The sequence below is a fragment of the Fundulus heteroclitus genome, chromosome 13 (genome assembly GCF_011125445.2).
Source record: "Fundulus heteroclitus isolate FHET01 chromosome 13, MU-UCD_Fhet_4.1, whole genome shotgun sequence".
In the NCBI taxonomy this organism is placed as follows: Eukaryota; Metazoa; Chordata; class Actinopteri; order Cyprinodontiformes; family Fundulidae; genus Fundulus; species Fundulus heteroclitus.
Genome location: NC_046373.1, coordinates 35,626,081 through 35,645,614, shown reverse-complemented (window position 1 = coordinate 35,645,614; position 19,534 = coordinate 35,626,081). Strand labels below are relative to the sequence as shown.

At 40.9% G+C, this 19,534-nt stretch overlaps 1 protein-coding gene and 1 long non-coding RNA gene across 3 annotated transcripts in view; one reads left to right on the top strand and one right to left on the bottom strand.

Moving 5' to 3' along the window:
• Nucleotides 1-19,534, bottom strand: part of gatad2b (GATA zinc finger domain containing 2B) — a 99,341-nt gene that overhangs the window by 19,889 nt on the left and 59,918 nt on the right. For both annotated transcript variants that reach the window (XM_036145617.1, XM_036145618.1), the window contains exons 4-6: nucleotides 18,491-18,622; nucleotides 16,582-16,710; nucleotides 5,675-5,842 (exon numbers count right to left, since the gene is read on the bottom strand). In XM_036145617.1, coding sequence (XP_036001510.1) covers nucleotides 5,675-5,842; nucleotides 16,582-16,710; nucleotides 18,491-18,622 — 429 coding nt within the window. The remainder of the gene's footprint in view (nucleotides 1-5,674; nucleotides 5,843-16,581; nucleotides 16,711-18,490; nucleotides 18,623-19,534) is intronic.
• LOC118565348 lies at nucleotides 781-2,286 on the top strand. The gene is made up of 2 exons (XR_004932325.1): nucleotides 781-986; nucleotides 2,224-2,286. It is a non-coding gene; the product is annotated as an uncharacterized LOC118565348 (long non-coding RNA).

The following is a 19,534-nucleotide window of genomic DNA, read 5'->3' as shown; positions in this document are numbered from 1 at the left end:
AAAAATATTGTTGTTGGTGTGAAAGCTCAGAATTAGATGTGTGTGTGTGTGTGTGTGTGTGAGTGAGAGAGAGAGAGAGAGAGAGAGAGAGAGAGAGAGAGAGAGAGAGAGAGAGAGAGAGAGAGAGAGAGAGAGAGAGAGAGAGAGAGAGAGAGAGAGAGAGAGAGAGAGAGAGAGAGAGAGAGAGAGAGAGAGAGAGAGAGAAAGAAAACTAACAATAAAACCTATGACTATTGAAATGTAAATTATTTTATTAATTTATGTGTATATGCCTAATACCATGTCTATCTTTGTTTAAGAGGCAAAAAAATATATCGGCATGGTATTTATTTACAAATTTATTTACACATTGTGTAAACATCAGGGTGTCATTTAGCCATCATAGTCCAGACTTTAACATTTGGCACTAGGAAGTCTTAATTCCAATTCTCAAAAGTGCTTGAAAAATAACAAAATAAAAATATTTTTTTGTACAAGCATGTATTTTATTAGTGTCATTTATTGCAAAATTGCATATTGAAATGCCCAAACAGGCTATTACACTTTCAGAAATAAAAGGATAAAACATGCAATTAATTTGCAATTAATCTCGAGTTAACTATCGACATTATGTGATTAATCAATTAAAATTAAAATTTTTAATCGTTTGACAGCCCTAATATAAATACATGTCTTGTGTCCTTCACATTTGTTAATTTAATTTTTTGTTGTCTGTTTTTAAAGAGTATTAATACGTTTTCTGATCGAAGTGGTTAAAGTAAACTAATACCCACTCCCGAGTCCAGACAGTAGATGGCACAAGTTTAAAAACAATAGTCTAACCCAGAGCCATAGAGCTAAAAAGAGTCGCGACACTCCCATTGGACTCCGTTGTAGGCTGTTTGCCGCCCACTTCCGGGGTATGCAGCCTCGCATAGTTCCAAAAAGCCATTCTATGGCGTCGGACATCATTCACTTCCATTGCTGACTCTCGAGTAACTTCTGAGGTAAGTTGATTAAATAGCTACCTGTTTTGAATTGTCAACTGTCTATATTGTATCATAGGCCATGTATGATGCATATTCTGATCTTTTGTTGTATGTACACAGCGTAATTATATATATATTTTATATCTTGGTAGACGACCGATTGCCTGCTAGTTTGTTAGCTTGACTTGCCTTCTGTGAAGGTAACGTTATATCCAGGGGTAAATTGATTAAATAGCTACCTATTTTGAACTGTCAACTGTCTATATTTTATCAGAGGTCCTTTATGATGCATATACTGATCTTTATTTGTATGTACACAGCGTAATTATATATATATATTTTATCTTGGTAGACCACCGATTGCCTGCTAGTTTTGTTAGCACTAACGTTATATCCAGGCGTAAGTTGATTAAATAGCTACCTCTTTTGAATTATCAACTCTGTATATTATATAAATAGGCCCTTTATGGTGCATATACTGATCATTTGTTGTATGTACACAGTGTAATTATATATATATATATATATATATATATATATATATATATATATATATATATATATATATATATATATAAATAATTTATTTTTATTTTTTTTTTTTATCTTGGTAGACGACCGATTGCCTGCTAGTTTGTTAGCTTGACTTGCCTTCTGTGAAGGTAACGTTATATCCAGGCCTAAGTTGATTAAATAGCTACCTCTTTTGAATTGTCAACTCTGTATATTATATTAATAGGCCCTTTATGGTGCATATGCTTATATTTATTTGTACGTGCACAGTGCAATTTATAAATATATTCTTAACTTGGTAGACAACCGATTTTCAGTCATTGCCTGCTACTTTTATCTCGATTTTGCCAGCTGTGAAGAAGGTATCGCTACACCAGAAATTACACAGTTCATTAGTGAATCTCTGACATCTTTTATTAAGTAAGTTATTGATGTTAGATTACTAGGATCATTAAGGTTGACTAGGACGTTTTTTTTTTTAGGTTGTATCTGCTGAACCTGGCGGTGTTAGCCAGTCAGCTGAGTACTGTGTATCTGATGCTAGTAGAAATAAGGTTTGTTTAATCACACCCTTGAAAGGGCTGTTTAGTTGTATTGCATGTAGGAATACAAATTATTCCACACAAAAAATTATCATAAGCCATAATAAGCTTTGAGTCTGATGTATGCAAGAGAAAGTATTTTTCTAGGCAGTCCTGAATGAACTGGCTTAATGAACATATTTGTGCCCCTGTCTCAACAGATCTTGCTGGACCAGCAGTATCGTTGTTGTGGCCATCACAGGTTTCAGTGGAGCCCCCCCCCCAAAAAAAATGGTTACGATACCTGTTCTTAACGCCTGTTTACACATTTGTTGTTCTTGTTAACACATACTGTACGTATGTTTGTTGATATTAGTCATGGTTGTTCCCATTTTTTTTGTTCCACATTGTTCATTTTTATCTTATGCCAGGTACCTTTATTATTAATGTTGTCCTTCCTTTCAGCCCTGATGCACTCTGAAGCCTGATGTATGTGGAGGATTTTTTTTTTTAAATGTATTTATAATATTCCTCCCTGTTCCTTCACTTTGTTCTTGTTTTTCCAGTTATATACACACATTTACACACACACACATCTTGTTGTCTCACTCAGTATTTTTTATTAAACAATATTTTATTCATTCATCCAAGCTTAATGAGTTGTTATTCTTTAATATATTTGATTCTTTGTGCATGGCTTAGTATTAAAATTATCATTGTTGTGTGGCCAACTTGTGCCTCATCAGAAAAAGTGGGTGTAAATGCTGAATGGACTGTTCTTTCTCAAAAAAGCAAAAAGCAACAACGGAGTCCAATAGGAGTGTTGCCTGTCACTGTTCTCCATCACTCTCTCTGCAGCTAACCTTACTCTTACTCTGTGCATTAACCCAGAGACGTAGAGAAAAATCTTAATAGCTCTGCACTTACCTATAGACCCAAACATATAAGCATAATGCTTTTGATAATATGTGAATGGCTTAATATTAAAATGATATTCTTAGTCTTAACATGATCATGTTTCACGTTGTGGTCTGGGGGTGACCACTTATCAGAAGTGAGCTAGCTGCTAGGCGAATGCTGAATGGACCACGGCAGACCTAACGCTACCACGAAGGTAAGCTAATGGCTGAATCGGAATTTATAAGCAAAATCACAGTAATCAATAATACAGCCCAGTCGCCATAAAATGAAAATCATGAAACATCTGTCATCACATGAATGATATGGAAAAGAAAACTTAAGTTAGAGCCGTTCTAGCCTGTTCTCCTGTCCATACCAACATGAACATAAGCTTTAAACGTATCTAAGTAATATACAGCTTTTTGTTATCACCCTACCTTTCAAAATGGAAAACTGACATTAACAAATATGTAATCATGCAATAACAGCTGAAAAAGTAGTAGGGTGTATGTTTATATATGTATTTACCGTTAAATAACGCAATCGCTGCTGTCTGTCCCATAGAAGAACATGACAGCCAGCGTATGTTTTGGAACTATAGCGGTCTACATGAACCACGTGACTGCCCTGGCGGTGACATCAAAGAGTGTCGCAACTCTTTTCAATCTCTATGGCGCTGGTCTAACCTACTGGATCTAGCTATTTACCTGAAAGAGCAGCTGCTAGCTAACCAAGTAATGAATGAGAACGTGTGGCAGCATTAACGTCAACAAAGTATTTTGTCATATTTCGGCCCGAAAAAACAACAGAAAAGGTCAAGAGTAGAGGATGGGACAAACAGCCATGGTAATGTTACAGGACGAACTTTGGTGGATGATGAAGATTTGCAAGCAGCGTCACAAGACAAGAAGCAGCAGCCGATTTCGCCACCCTCCTGCCACATAACCTTGTTGTTATGGTAATTTATAAAACACTTGAAATTATCCCCCCCCTCTGTTTTTTTTTTTTTGCAAATCGCACACTGCTAACGATTCTCATGGTCTCAGATTATGGATTTGTGTCTGTACTTGTCCTGTTAGATCTCAGTGCTGCATTTGATACAGTTGATCACAATATTCTCCTAGAAAGACTTGAAAATACTGTAGGCATTAAGGGAAAACATTAGGCTGGTTTGAATCTTATCTGTCTGACAGATTACAGTTTGTTCATGTTAATACTACATCTTCTTCAAACTCTAGGGTCACTTGTGGGGTACCACAGGGTTCAGTCCTTGGACCAAATGTCTTTACTATATATATGCTTCCGAGTGGCAAAATTATCAGACAGCATGGGATTAATTTCCATTGTTATGCTGATGACACTCAGCTATATTTATTGATAAATCCTGATGAATCCAATCAAATACTTTGACTACTGGCATGTCTTGATGACATCAAAATCTAGATCACTTTAAATTTCCGGTTTTTAAATTCTGACAAGACAGAAGTTGTAATCTTTGGCCCAGAGTCCTCAAAAAATATCCAGGAATAAAGGATTCCTGGATAAATATGTGCTACACTGTTTTTGCGTCTCTGCTCCGTCTTCTCTAACCCCCAGTTGGTCGAGGCACATAACCATTCACACTGAGCCTGGTACTGCTGAAGGTTTTCCTCCCTGTTAAAGGGGAGTTTTCCTATTCGCTGTCGCCTCATACATGCTGTATAAATAAAACTGAATTGGATATTGAATTGGTTCAAACGTTTTTTGTGACGTCGAAAGGAGAAACTGATGTCAGTAGCTCTGCCGCTGTGTTGTACAAAAGCTTTTCCGTCATTATTTCCGTCAAATAATAATAATTCTCCGCCTTGTGCCTCTGTAGATAGCACTGTTGCCCTCTAGCAACTTCCTTCTAAAAAGCGACTAGCAACAAATCTTTTTCTGTGTTATTTTCTGTGTTAGATGAAAGCACCAATTGCAGTTACTGTCTTGAGGGAGCAGCAAGTACTGCTGTGAGCCCCTTACTACTTCCCTTAGCACAGTGTCATCTGCCTGCAGTAAGAGCAAAGAGAGCAGAGAGGAGAGCAACTCCACTCTGTGTCCACATTGCAAATGAATCATGAATGTGGAAATCTATTGGTGATCCTGCCTTGGATTACAAAGCGGGAAATGAATATGATAACATGTAATTGGACCCATCCTGTCCTCCACTGCCTCGGCAGCACCGGCTTCGGGCATTGCTGAGTCAGCGCCTTGATTCAGTGGCGCAAGCTGATAAGGCTCCGACCCACTGGACTCCACAAAGACTCTATAATGGCAATTTAAGATAGCTCCTGCTTTCGTATCTGCAAACCCCCCCCCCCCCCCCCGGCATCCACAGCCGCTTTGGAGGAATTTTTCAACTTTGTCTGGGGACAGGATTGTGCTTTCACATCAGGGTGAGTTACCCTTTAAAGGTGAGCTGGTTGGACCTTTTCAGGATGAAGATGGTTTCTCAAAATTATCTCCCAAAGCTACTGCCAGTTTTTAGAAGAGCAATGACACAGAAAAAAGTCTGCATATTTCAAAAGAACAATAATTTTTAAGTAGAACAATGTTCCACACCAAAACCTCACCTATACTTCTTTAAACATCCTGTTTGAGGTTTATTAACATTTTAGATTAACCAAGAGCACCGTAGTTAGTAATTAATAAAAACATAATACTCAAAAATAACACTTGCCTTATAAATGTGCACACAGTGTATTGGAAAAAAGAGTGACAACATTAATAAGTCATGCCAGGAGAAATTCACACCTGCTGATAGTTAACAGCATTGGCCATACTGGATGTGCTGGATCGGGGCATTCCAGGTTTGGAGGAGAGTCTCTGGCCCTGCAGTTGGGATGGATTGGGGGCTATCACTCGCTGGGACATGAGCATTGGAGGCAGGCTGGTATTGGCTGAACGAATCACTGTATGACCCTGAATAAAATGACAAAACAAACACACATGCTTATTTAATGTACATAGCGAGGACCGTGCTTTGACCATTCATCTTTAAACCTTTCAATGACCTAACCCTGTCCCTGGCCCTAACCCTAATGTTTACCAGTATATACCTAACCCTAAGCTAAACCTAATTGTCACCTTAGTCCTAAACCTGACCACAAGCCCAGAAAAAAGTGAGGACATTTTTTCAGTCCTCACTTTACATCAGATTCCTCACACAGTGTATAGCTTTAAGTCATCATTTAGTTTCTTTGTCATTTCTAATTTTCATTTTCTTCTCATCAACTTTCGCCTGTCAACATTTTCTGGTCTGAATTACTTTTTGCAAACTTCATATTCCGATAATGGAATGGGACATTTTTATCCGACTCAGATTTGCCTGGATGAGACTGAGCTGGATTCAATTGATTTTCTTTATGTGGTAGTAGATGAATGATTATGGTTGTAACTGGCTGAATCTAAACCTGCCCACTTAGTGTCCAGTCCCACCCTTATTAAATAAAATTAAAAACTGTAAGTCATTATTTTGTGTGGAAATTTGAGAATGCAGCAGAAGTCTCGGATATTGGCTATTTAAAACAGCAAAATGTTTAATTACTATGATTTCATCCATATATTTCTTAAATCTAAAAAAAAGATCTTGCTCGACAGAGGCCAAAAATGTCAAGAAAGTAGACTTCAAACTCTGCTAAATGAAGGCAAAAACAGACAGTAGATGGGACCATCTGCCTTCTAGGCTAATTTAGAACCAGGGATGCCCATAGCATCTCTACACAACTAAAATTTACATCTAGAATACGTCAGAAGAGCACACACAGAGATAACAGAAAAACCTTAAATTTCTGTGAAAAGAGTGATTTTTGTTTTAAGACAAAAGGGGCTAGTTGAAATTACGATGAAAACACTGAATGACATTTTTGGAGGTTTTAAAATGGCAAACTTTGTGTTCAAATTCAGCCTGTTTCCTGCTTAAATCCCTGCCGAGTCCATCTGCATGTTGGGGAGAGGAAACCCACAGATAATTTGTATACCACCTTTGTTTGGCTTTGTGCAGGCTTTTGTTATGTGTGTTGGCCAATAAGCTGCGCACTGGAAAAAAAAAAAACTTGGCTACTTATACAGCTACTTAAGGCTGTTTGAAACTAGTGAAGATGCACCAAACTGAACGCATCACCCAAGAACTGAATAACAGGTGCTACAACACCTCGTTGTGGGAATACATGTTCACCAGGACCAGTGGCAATGCTGGACTCTCTACAGATTCTGAACCAGAAGGAGATGAAGTAAAATAAATAGGCCTCCATAACTTTAGAGAACAGCTCAAACCGGGCTGTGATTAATTTTTGGTTTATGTCCAGGTTAAAAAATAATCAATAAAAACTAAGACAAGACCACGAGTTGCTGCTCACATGAGTAAAAGACACTCAGATAAAATGTAACAGAATGATTGCTGTACTGATCCGTTGTGGAGAAGAGAGAGCTGAGCCAAAAGGCGAAGCTCTCGATTTACCGGTCGATCTACGTTCCTACCCTAATCTATGGTCACGAGCTTTGGGTCATGACCCAAAGAACGAGATCCTGGATACAAGCGGCTGAAATGAGTTTTCTCCGTAGTGTGTCTGGGCTCTCCCTTAGAGATAGGGTGAGGAGCTCAGTCATCCGGGGAGGACTCAGAGTAGAGCCGCTGCTCCTCCACGTCGAGAGGAGCCAGTTGAGGTGGCTCGGGCATCTGGTCAGGATGCCTCCTGGACGCCTCACTGGTGAGGTGTTCCGGGCACGTCCCTCCGGGAGGAGGCCCAGGGGAAGACCCAGGACATGCTGGAGGAACTATGTCTCCCGGCTGGCCTGGGAACGCCTTGGGATTCCTCCTGAGGAGCTGGCCCAAGTGGCCGGGGAGAGGGATGTCTGGGCCTCCCTAATGAAGCTGCTGCCCCCGCAGCAGCTTTTTTTTGAATGTTGGCGAGGCGGTAGCGTGAGTTTGGCGAGGCGGCCACAGTGGCCGCCTCGCCAAGATAGCGCTGCGGGAAACCCTGATGTTCATACTTTCACTGTGTTAGTCATTGTTTGTACTGCGTTTTTTCGACTTTTCGTTGCGTTCGCCTGTCTGCTAAGCTCAAAACAACCGCGCCTGGCTTGACGGAGAAACCAGAACAGCTGAGCATCTTTATGACAGTGCACTTTTACTTTCGCTCTCTGGGGGGAGCCTCGCTGGAAAATCAACCCCGGTTGCATAGTATACCTTTAAGACAACAATTCTTGTCAGACAGGACACTGGAAAAAAAAATATATATATATTTTTTGAATAATAATAATGCATTTGTCAAAGTGCCGACTTCTTAAATTCAACGTGAATCAGTCTTAAACAACTGTGAATTGATTTAAGCAGTACTACCTCCCATTTAATCCATTTTTGACTTGTTTTATTTTCATTTATTTTCTTTTGCATGTTCTCTGAGTAGCGAGTAGTGTTTCCTAGTGTTTTATTAAGTAGAATAATTGCTGTAATAGGGAATTATTAGTTTAATAAATAATAACGTGTGAAATAGTAATTGTGGTTATTTTGGTCCAGAAGTTGAATGCTAATTAATAATGCATTGTTAGTGTTAATCATTACAGGCTCATAGCCCTTAGATCACAACCATTTGAATTATATGTGTTATAGCTACCATTTGAGTTTGAATAATCTCTTAATAAACTATAATAGCTAAATTATAATTAATAATAATATTCATAATCAAACAGGTTTCTGGCATAACACGTGAATAGCAGAGACGCAATCATAGGGCCACCAAAACGAATCCCCTCAAAACCTTGGCTGCGCCTAGAAATTCTGTCCATAAAAGTTATGAACAGAAGCTGTGACAAAAGGGCAACCTTGGTGAAGTCCAACTCTCACCGGAAACGAGAGCACTACAGTGCGCATGCGCGAAAAGCAGCATGCTGCAGTTACACCGCTCCAATTTGCTTTTAACTTTCTTTTATCTTTTTTGATTGCTCTTGTTTTTTTCACGGTAACTCTGTGAAGTATTGTCCCTCTAACTAGGTCGTTTTCAGAGTTTTCGTGCTTTTTTCGTGTTGTTTTTATCATGCCGCTCCCACCGGGACACGCTACCTTTGTTTACTCAGGAGAAATGCCGCCATGCCATGCCGCTCTAATGCCGACCGGCATGGTAGCCAGAGCAGCTGAAATACCACCCCAACTCTGGAGGGAAAACACGCCGAGGTTGCAGAGGAGGAAAGCAACATCGGGGGATCAAAGGAGGGTAGAGACGGGACGGGCTTAATAAAAGGAGAAGATTTAAGCGGTGTCTCCCCTCTGTCGTTATGGGAAATGTGCGGTCCCTTAGCAACAAGATGGACGAGCTAACGGCGCTAACTCAGAGCCAATCGGAGTACCGGGAGTGCAGTCTGATGTGTTTCACTGAGACATGGCTGCACAAGGACATCACGGACCAGATTGTCTCCGTGGACACTAAGAGAGGTAAGCGGAAAGGAGGGGGGCTTACCATTCTAGTAAACAGCAGATAGTGTTACCTGGGTCACATCACCATTAAAGAACAGCTCTGTAGCCATGACGTTGAACTGCTGGCCGTTGGAGAGATCCCACATGTTGTCGCTGCTGTCCTGTACATCCCTCCCTCTGCAAACCCAACATCTGCCTGCAGCATCATACACACCCCCATCTCCAAACTACAGATCCAACATCCTAATCCCCTCATCATTATGTCAGGAGACTTTAACCATGTCACCATGAACAAAGTTCTGCCGACCTTCAAACAGTATGTGAGCTGCCCTACCAGAGAGCAGAGGACCCTGGACCTGATGTATGCTAACATTAAAGATGCATATATCTCCACTTCTCTCCCCCCTCTGGGCAGGTCAGATCACAACCTGGTTCACCTCAAACCCTGTTATGTGCCACTGGTGAAGAGGAAGCCTCCGACCACAAGAACTGTGAGGAGGTGGTCGGAGGAGGCTTATGAGACACTGCAGGCCTGCTTTGAAGTGACTGACTGGTCTGCACTCTGTGAGCCTCATGGGGAGGACATCGATGGGCTCGCAAAGTGCATCACGGACTATATCAACTTCTGTGTGGACTGCAATGTTCCAGCTCGGACTGTCACTTACGCCAACAATAAACCATGGATCACCAAGGACATAAATGCCATCCTGAATGAGAAGAAGAGGGCGTTCAGAGATAGCAACCGTGAGGAGGTGAGAAGATTGCAGGGGGTACTCAAACGTAAAATCAAGGAGGCTAAGGACAAATACAGGAGAAAGCTGGAGAATAAACTCCAGATTAACAACATGAGGGATGTGTGGAGTGGGATGAGAGCCATCACAGGGTTCCAGAAGTCCACTGGCATGGGGTTGGAAGCAGTGTCCGAAATTAACTTCCTGATTCACCGGCCAAGTTGGTAAAAATCAACCAGCCAGGCATATTTTTTACCGGCCAAAATATTAATCCTGACCAGGCCTCAATTTTTATCAAAAGATTATGTTAATTTTCGGGGGGCGTGGTGGGGGCGTGGCTGTCTGGACCCTGGAAGAGAAATCTTTGTTTCCTGACTTTAATAAGAAAATATTGTAGTTGATTATAAAAGACACAATAAGAATTATCACATTTATATCCAGGCAATAAAAACACTACAGATTATCATTATTCTATCCGTGTTGGTCTAATTTGTGAAAGAGGCAGAGTTTCATCAAGCCTATACGGTTCAACATTTTTCTCTCAGCTGCCACACTAAAAGCATGCTGGGGTTCATGCTGCATCTTTACGCTGATCCAGCTGCTGGATTTTACCCTTGTGTGCTGCGCGCGATGGATAAACAGTGGGGAAAGTGCATAAATAAAGACTGTAAAGGACTCCTTTAGAGGGAAGAGAATGAATAATGGGTCTGAGCTGAAGCCCCTGATTTTCCAAGTTCCTTAAAAAGTCTGCACCAATATTACATGTAATGTAATTTTGCGCACCTGAATTCAAGCGCAAGGCAGCAGCCCACCGAAGCACCACTGGCTCTGTGTCGTTAAATACAAAAGAGCATTAAACATAGCTACTGACTCTCCTATTGATTTTAATTGGGACATTTTGGTACCAGTCGAAGGACATTAAACGTAGTGATTCACGTTTTGAAGGCTGGTCGCTGACAAAAGCACCTGGCTCCGAGGGAAGGGAGGAGAGAGGCGCAGTTACAGTGCCTCAGCGCTGTAACTGCGCCTCTCTCCTCCCTTCCGTCGGAGCGCACGTAGTTAAATGCAGAATTAATAAAAACAAAACTTATAAACAGGTTAATGGGCGTTTTAGACTGTATCTGGTTAGTAGATCTGTTTTCTAAACCAGTGTGCAGCCATGACTGGTTTTGAATGAAGGCTTTATCTGGGAGCCACTCTCCCCAGAAATAAGATGTGAAAAAAGCTGAACCAGCTCCGCAGAAGTCGGGTCTAGACTGAGCTCTGTGAACGGATCATCTGCAGCCTAGATGGGCTTTGTTATTTTTTTTAATTTTTTTATTTATTTGGTACAAAGATTTACTCGCCATGTGGCAGCTAGCCCTCTGAAATTCACTCGCCAAACGGGAAATTTACTTGCATTTGGCGAGTGGCGAGTGTTAATTTCGGACCCTGGTTGGAAGGTTGCAACTCTCTGCTGCTGGCTACCCTACAACGACCACTCCACCTTCCCCCACTCCTCCTCCGTACAGACCCCCTGTCTGCTCCTCACCACCTCAATCCATATCCACCGACTCCACTCCTCCCCCCTGCTTCACTTCATGTCCTCCACAACCTGAGGACCTTACCCCACCCCCCCAACTGTTACCTCTACAGTGTCCTTCACTCCTGACCTGGTGAGAAGATAGCTAAAGCAAGGCGTACACTGTACGAGTTTTTCCCCTTTTCGGGCCGATTCTTCAGTCGTGCGAGCATTTTTTGAATCGGGCCGAATTTCAGCTTGATCGTACAGGGGGGGAGGAGGGGGGACTGGCTTCTCACGACTACCTCCCGATCAGGAATCGGATGGTCAGTGAAAATCAAACATGTTTGAAATTCAGTCGGCTGTCGTGAGGTTTTCGTGAGCGCGTCCTGCTGTTCAAGCAGAGCTACGAGGGGGCGCCCTCCCTTCCACTCCGTCCCCGCTATGGGAGGGAGGGGAGCAGGCATGCCCAAAGCGACCTCCGCCCGGCCCGAGACCCGCGGGGCCGGGCGGGGTTTTTAAACCCCGCGGTTCCGTCGCACAGTTTGGGATGTATATAAGTACCACGACTGAAAAACTCGTACAGTGTATGCCCGGCTTAACCAGACTGCACCCTGGCAAAGCTGCAGGCCCCGATGGTGTATTCCCCAGGGTGCTCAAAGCTTGTTCCTATCAGCTGTATATATATATATATATATATATATATATATATATATATATATATATATATATATACATACACACATATACATATATATACTAGTGCTGTCAAACGATTAAAAATTTTAATCGCGATTAATTGCATAATGTCGATAGTTAACTCGAGATTAATCGCAATTAATCGCATATTTTATCCTTTTATTTCTGAAAGTGTAATAGCCTGTTTGGGCATTTTAATGTGCAATTTTGCAATAAATGACACTAATAAAATACATGCTTGTACAAAACATATTTTTATGTTATTTTTCAAGCACTTTTCAGAATTGGAATGAAGCTGTTTGCTCCTAACCTGACAACAGCCAGCTGCATGTATCGCTCCGCCTAGCTTCACTGACATACATCTGGGACCTCTCCATAGCAATTGCCTTTACTGAAGGCTGGGCCTTATCAAAACTCCTTGCATATGATTGGATAAGCCACTTGTCTGTCATCTTTATCGACGTGCTATTTCAACCATTCACACCGAAGCTAACCCGTGACGCTGATGAGACCGACGCAGGAAAAAAAAAACCTTTTTTTTTTTTAATGTGTTTGCGGCTCTAGTGCAGGGTTTCCCGCAGCGCTGTCTTGGCGAGGCGGCCGCGGAAAACGTGTCGTCCACCCCCCCCCCCCCCCCCCCCCCCCCCCGCCCCCGCGAGCCGGTCCGCGGAAAACATGTCGTCCCCCCCCCCCCCCCTCCGCTCCGCGAGCCGGTCCGCGGAAAACATGTCGTCCACCCCCCCACCCCCGCTCCGCGAGCCGGTCCGCGGAAAACGTGTCGTCCACCCCCCCCCGCTCCGCGAGTCGGTCCGCCTCGCATAAGCAAATTCCTGCGGGAAACACTGTAGTGGCACGCGTTTTATTGACAGTGAGCTGACTGCAAGAGGGGGGGAAGACAGCGGGTCGCCGCGGGTCGGAGTCGATCCCGGGCCGACCGCGTCGAGGACTAAAGGCCTCCCAATATGGTTCGCGCTAACCGGTCCGGGGCGCGTCCGCGTTGCGCGTACGCGCCCCGGAAAACAAAACTTGCCAAATCCGGTCGGGAGAAGGGCGAAAACATGGTTTCCACCAACAAAAGCCTTCAGAGGCGTTCTCTGATGTTCTTTTAATGAAACAATATCAGATAGATTGGACAACACAGAAGAAATAGCAGCATCAATGCTAACGCTTGTTTCCTCGATGCGAGCCGCCATTGTTGTTGGAATCTCACGGTGGCTTCTCCACTACGTCACATCCATGAAACACCCGCCCTGCGTCCTGATTGGCCAGACCAAAAATTTGGTTGGGGAAATCACTTTCAATGAGCCATGTCCCAGATGTATGTGAGTGGAGCTAGGCGGAGCAATACATGCAGCTGGCTGTTGTCAGGTTAGATTGCTCCAATTGTGAAAGTAAAATCTGTCGAGCTCTATTTGGCATTAAGATATCAATTTTTATTGCCACATTGCTAGACAGGACACTGGGGAAAAAAAAAAAAAAAAAAAAAAAAGAATTGGAATGAAAACATCCTGGTGCCAAATGTTAAACTCTGGACTATAATGGCTAAATGACTAATCATGACGCCCTGATGTTTACACCATGTGTAAACAAATGTGTAAATAAATACCTGTTTTCATGCCGATATATTTTTTTTGCCTCTTAAACAAAGCTAGACATGGTATTATGCATAAACATATAAATTAATAAAAATTGTACATTTCAATAAAGTCATAAGTTTTGTTCATTTCTTCACTCTCTCTCACACACACATCTAATTCTGAGCTTTCACACCAACAACAATAATTTCTTTGAATATTTTTGCTTGCTGTTTCTATCCATATTCATAGAGTTTAAGCCTGGAAAAAGGTTTTAAATCTCCAGGTCATTGCAGTCTTACACTTTGCTTGCAACTGGGCAGGAGCTTAATACCCTGAAAGAGACTGTTTAGCAACTGTTTAGTAATTCCAGGTCCTTCGTTTGGCAACGTAATTCAGCCTTAGTTTGTCAAATACAGAGAAAACAAATTAATAAGCATTAAAGTGCGGTTTATGGGTTGGGTTTCTGCAATGTTCTCAGCATGTTAAATGCTCATCTTCAGAACCAATGTCTGATAAAATGGTGATCTGCACCAAGTAATCTACTTTCAGCAGTTATCACCGGTTATTGCACCGTAAACTGCAGAAAATACGTGCAGAGTTGCTCTGTCTGCCTTTACTACCGTCGGCTCCTATGGCGGAGGGATATTTCAGCTGGATACAGTCAAATGTAGTGCAGGCAGGTCTCTTAATAACCGCTGTTTCGTCACTTATTTTAGAGCCCAAATAAGCGATTTCACTTTCAGAAACGTGCCCAAAAAAAAACGCAACCGGTGACTCATGAAATTTAGAAGCGCTTTTAGAAAAAAGAAGCCCAAAGTCGCATGTGTCCGAGGGTAAAAGAAACCCTTCGGGGCGGGTGTCTTTTGCTACAGTTTTCTAGCACTCTTGAAACTACGGAAAGCGCAGAGGGTAAAAGAGAAACAGTCCGGAGAGCGCGGCGGGGGAAAAACATTAGGGAACAGTGTGTGTGTTTTAACAATACCAAAGTTTAACTTGGCAGTGGTTACAACTAACTTGTTTCTGTCATATTCGATGCTGGAAGAACTTTAAACTGAAATGCTTGCTAACTCGATATGCTTGCGTTGCTTGCGTTTATTTGACGTTAACACGCGGTTTTTTGTTGTTGCTTTCTCGCGTGCATATAGTGAATGGCAGGGGAAAAACAGGCAAAAACACATGGATACTTTGAAACGCGAAACGACTTCACCGACGGCGTCGATGCAGACCCCGCTCTGCTCCGCACAAAACTTGTTCCGTTCGCCAACTCACCGCCTCACCTAAGCAAATTCCTGCGGGAAACGCCGCCTTCCCCGTGTCGGCTTTGTTTTTTTCCGGCCAGCACCTTTCTTCCTCTGAATCCGAGGCTTGGCTGACAGCGAGGTTATTGCCGCATTATCGCCACCTACTGTTCTGATTCAAACCCCTACACCGCAGCAACAGACCTTCACAAAATAAAAGCATGTGAGCAACATGCGTTAATGCGCGTTAAAGAAAATATCGCCGTTAATAGTCTAATGAGTTAACGCGAAATTAACGCGTTAACTTGCCCAGCCCTAATATATACACATACATACATATACATATATATATATATATATATATATATATATATATATATATATATATATATATAGTATATATACACACACATATATATACATATACATACATATATATATATATATATATATATATATATATATATATATATATATATATATATATATATATATATATATATATATATATATACCTCTGGGAATCCCTCTGGGATTATTAAAGTATGTCTATGCGACTTTGGTCTTCTTTTTTCTAAAGTTGCTTGTAATTTTCATGAGTTGCGGGTTGCAGTTTTTTTGGGCTTGTTTCTGAAAGTGAAGTGGCTTGTTTTGGCTCTAAACTAAGTTACGCCGAAATATCCCTCCGCCTCATAACGCACTGCGGCTCATCCTGACAACAGCAGAGAGAAAACTCAGAAAGAGCCGCTCTACCCGCATTTTCTGCAGTTCACAGTTGCAATAACTGATAACTGCTGAAAGTAGATTAGGTGGTGCAGATCACCATTTTGAGCAGAGATTGGTTCTGAAGACGAGTTTTATACTCTTACAATCTCATACCATTGCAGAACCCAACCCATAAACCGTACTTTAATGCTTATTTGTTGTCTTTTTATGTCTTTAAAATGTAAAATTAATATTAATTTAAATTTAAAAGATTAATACCATGTCTATTTTTGTTTAAGGGGTTAAAAAAATATTTTGGCATGAAAACGGGTATTTATTTTCAAGGGGACAGGGCATTGGGACTTGCTCTACAGCCGATCCCGCAACCTGACGTCACAAACTGGGAGGTGCCAGTACTGTTCTTCACCAAGATGGCTGCCCCCATAAAAGGACCTTCAAATGAAAATTACTCTTAATTAAAAAAGCTTATCATTTATTGAACAGTATGTAATAATTTTATATTTAAAGTACTTTCAGCAGTTTGAATTCTGATTTTGACCGGACTTCTCCTTTAAAGATCCGTAAATAACACAAAACAACCCTGGGGAGACTTGTTCCTGGTCACTTATTTCAAAAATATTTTATGTCTTTAAAATTCCAGAGGTTTCCTGCATATGCTGCTTCATTGTCAGTGAACTTTTTTATTTAACTTACATTGAGATTTTCAGGAGTCCCGTGAAGGGAATTATGTCAGGGCATAGATCTTTCCCTTACATAACACAAACACACAGAAAATACCTGTACAGTTCGGAGATTCTGAGGCTCAGTGTTGTGCAGGCCTGGCCTCACAGGCAACTTTCCAATACCTGGAGAGCCATGGATGGGAGGAGGCTGAACAGAGGATGTAGAGCTTTGGACCACTGGGACCTGCACACAGGCAACACACTAGATTCAAGTTGTAATACGCAAGCTCCAATGTGTCTTGTATATGTTTATTAAGACTGATGTTGGTGTTTTGTTACCAAAATGCTCCAACTAACTAAGTGTTTTACATCCTGGATGCTTTGTTAGATGTTAAAATAAGATTTAAAAGTGAAACAGTGTAGCAAAATTCCCACCGTCATTTTGGTTGTAAACAGACAAGTTGTATAGAATTGTTGACTCTGATTACAGGTGCATCTCACTAAAGTGACGTATCATTAAAAACGTTTTACAATATTTCAAATACAAAACTGATTCTGAAATAGGCTGACACAATCAAGCAAAAAAATGTGCACGTACGTGTAAAAGCAATCACTTTTATTTTGTATCAAAAGTAAGAAGCTCATTTCCATCCAAGTTTTAATGTCATTTAAAAAATGTGCCACATTCTGTATCACTTGGCTTCCACTTGCTCTCAATGGGAGATTGCAAATCATCTGCAAAATGTGGGCAAGTGTCTTGAAGACTGACCACCGCTGAAAAGTTATTTTCTACAAAGTCAGATGCTGTAAGCGTAGTGATTGTTTTCATCCATACCCGATTCTTCATGGCAACGCGCACTGACGGTGCGGTGGCCAGCTGGAGATCTGACATGGGTTTTTAGACAGTGGGACTTTAAGCGGCTCAACCACCATTTCAAAACCAACGTTGACACGTTTCAGTGTGTGAAAGCGAAAGTAAAAACCCAACGTCGCTTGTCTGCTCCATTCTCACAGAGAAAGATCTGTCCCCTCCCGCTGACAGTGACAGAGGCAGATATACAAAGCAAAGAGACAACGCAATGAAGATAGACGGTAGAAAAGACAGTAAAAGTTAAAGATTTACTCTCGCATACACACGCACACACACACACACAGTTCTGTATATTAAGGTTTAACAATATTGCACATTAACTTTTAGGAATGTTCATTGCATTGTTTCATATTTTTATAAATTTTTGGAACTCTGTGCGAGCCCTAGCAGACACTAATCACTGTCTTGTTTTACATGCTTTAATCTCTTATACACCTGTACACATTGTTTGCTGTGTTATTACCTGTACCCATTGTTTATTTATTGCATTCAAAGATTATTTATTGCCATAGAGCGATGCCATGGTGAAATTTCTTTTTGGCCACTCCAGCTAGGAGTACACATAAGAGACAGAAAAACAAACAAACAGGCGATTAACAAGGTTTACAGTGTTTCTTTTTTCCCCCCTATTATAGCATTCAAAAGATAAAAAAAAAACTGTAAAAATTAAAAAGATGATTTAAAAGTTTGTATGAACTCGTTGTCCTTCATGAGTCATAGATAAATGATGAGTTAATAAGGTCCTTTTGTAATTTGAGACTTTATTTACAGAGATATGCATATTCTGATATGGTGATAATAGTGTAAAAATAGGCAATAACATTAACTTGATGATGGGGGAGTAACAGTGGGATGATTTTTAACCTGTTGGACTGCAGTCTCCCATCAGGAGGCGATAGCCTTCACAGCTCTTGTAAAGAAGCTGTTTCTAAGTTTACTTGTTTTGGATTTAATGCTCCTGAAGTGTTTACCTGATGGGAGAGGGGCAAACGGTGCATTGCCTAGGTGGGTGGGACCAGTGGAGATGCGTCTGGCCCTTCTTGTTTATTGTGTGTTCCCTAAGCTGGAGTATGTCGCATCAAAAAATGTCACCACGTGACAATAAAGGATTCTTGATTCTTGATAGCTGTAAACAAGAGGCAGCACCACTAACCTTTTGCACCATGTTCTCCTTCTGCATCTGGCTCTGTCTGAGCTTCTTGAGCAAGACAAGACGAGCTTCTTCTAAACGCAGCTGTTCCCTCAGAGCTTTGATCATCTGCTGTCGCTCCTCTCCTGTTTTTCCCTGGAACAAACACACACACAGTGACTAATTTTATACCCTTAGCTAGTTTACAGCCATTAGGATTTTAAACTGAAACTTCCTTAAATAATAACTTTTGTAATCAATCTTACAACATCTTGTAATGTTTCAGATGAAGATATCAGTGGTAAAAGAATTCAGCTATAAGCCAGTTTATATAACAACTGATTTAAAAACAGAAACAGCAATTACAAATGACAAATGTGGGTCATGTCATTTTGATGGATGGCTAATTGATTGCACAGTTTTAAACCAGGGGTCCCCAAAGTGCGGTCCCAGGTCTATTTGCGGGAAATAAAAACATAATTTTAAGGATAGCACAAATTTAATAAATTAGCCCAGGCGAAGATACGGTTTAAAAAAACATGCGGAAAGATTAAAATCTTGATAAAAAAATATTAAGTAAAACATAAACTATTCCCTTTTTATCAGACAAGTGATTTTGAAGGAGCCAGTGTTTTTGTTGGTGAGAATACACAAACGATATCAATACAAAGACAATAGAAAATCATCAATCCTAAAATTTATTGGTCTAGTATCCAGTTTTTGGGTAATTTCTAAACTGGGAAAACAAGCAAGTTCCCTTTTGTTTTAGATCTACAATGAATGAGTCTTTTTCCTTTCACTTTGTGTGTTTCATTAAAATACGGTGTATTAAGTGGATTGTTGACTTTGTGAAAACAAGTTATTTTACAATGAAATTGTAAAATTGTGAAATTGTTTTTCATTGAATAAAAGAAAAAAAATTTTTTTGGTCATAACTTTTCATTTGTCTGTTTCGGTATAAATAACTAAAGCTTTTTAAAGCTGAGTCCTAGTGATACAGGTGGAGCTAAAAGGCAATTAAATTTGTAATAACAGCATCAATTTCAATGTTATCTCATAGCTGATCAA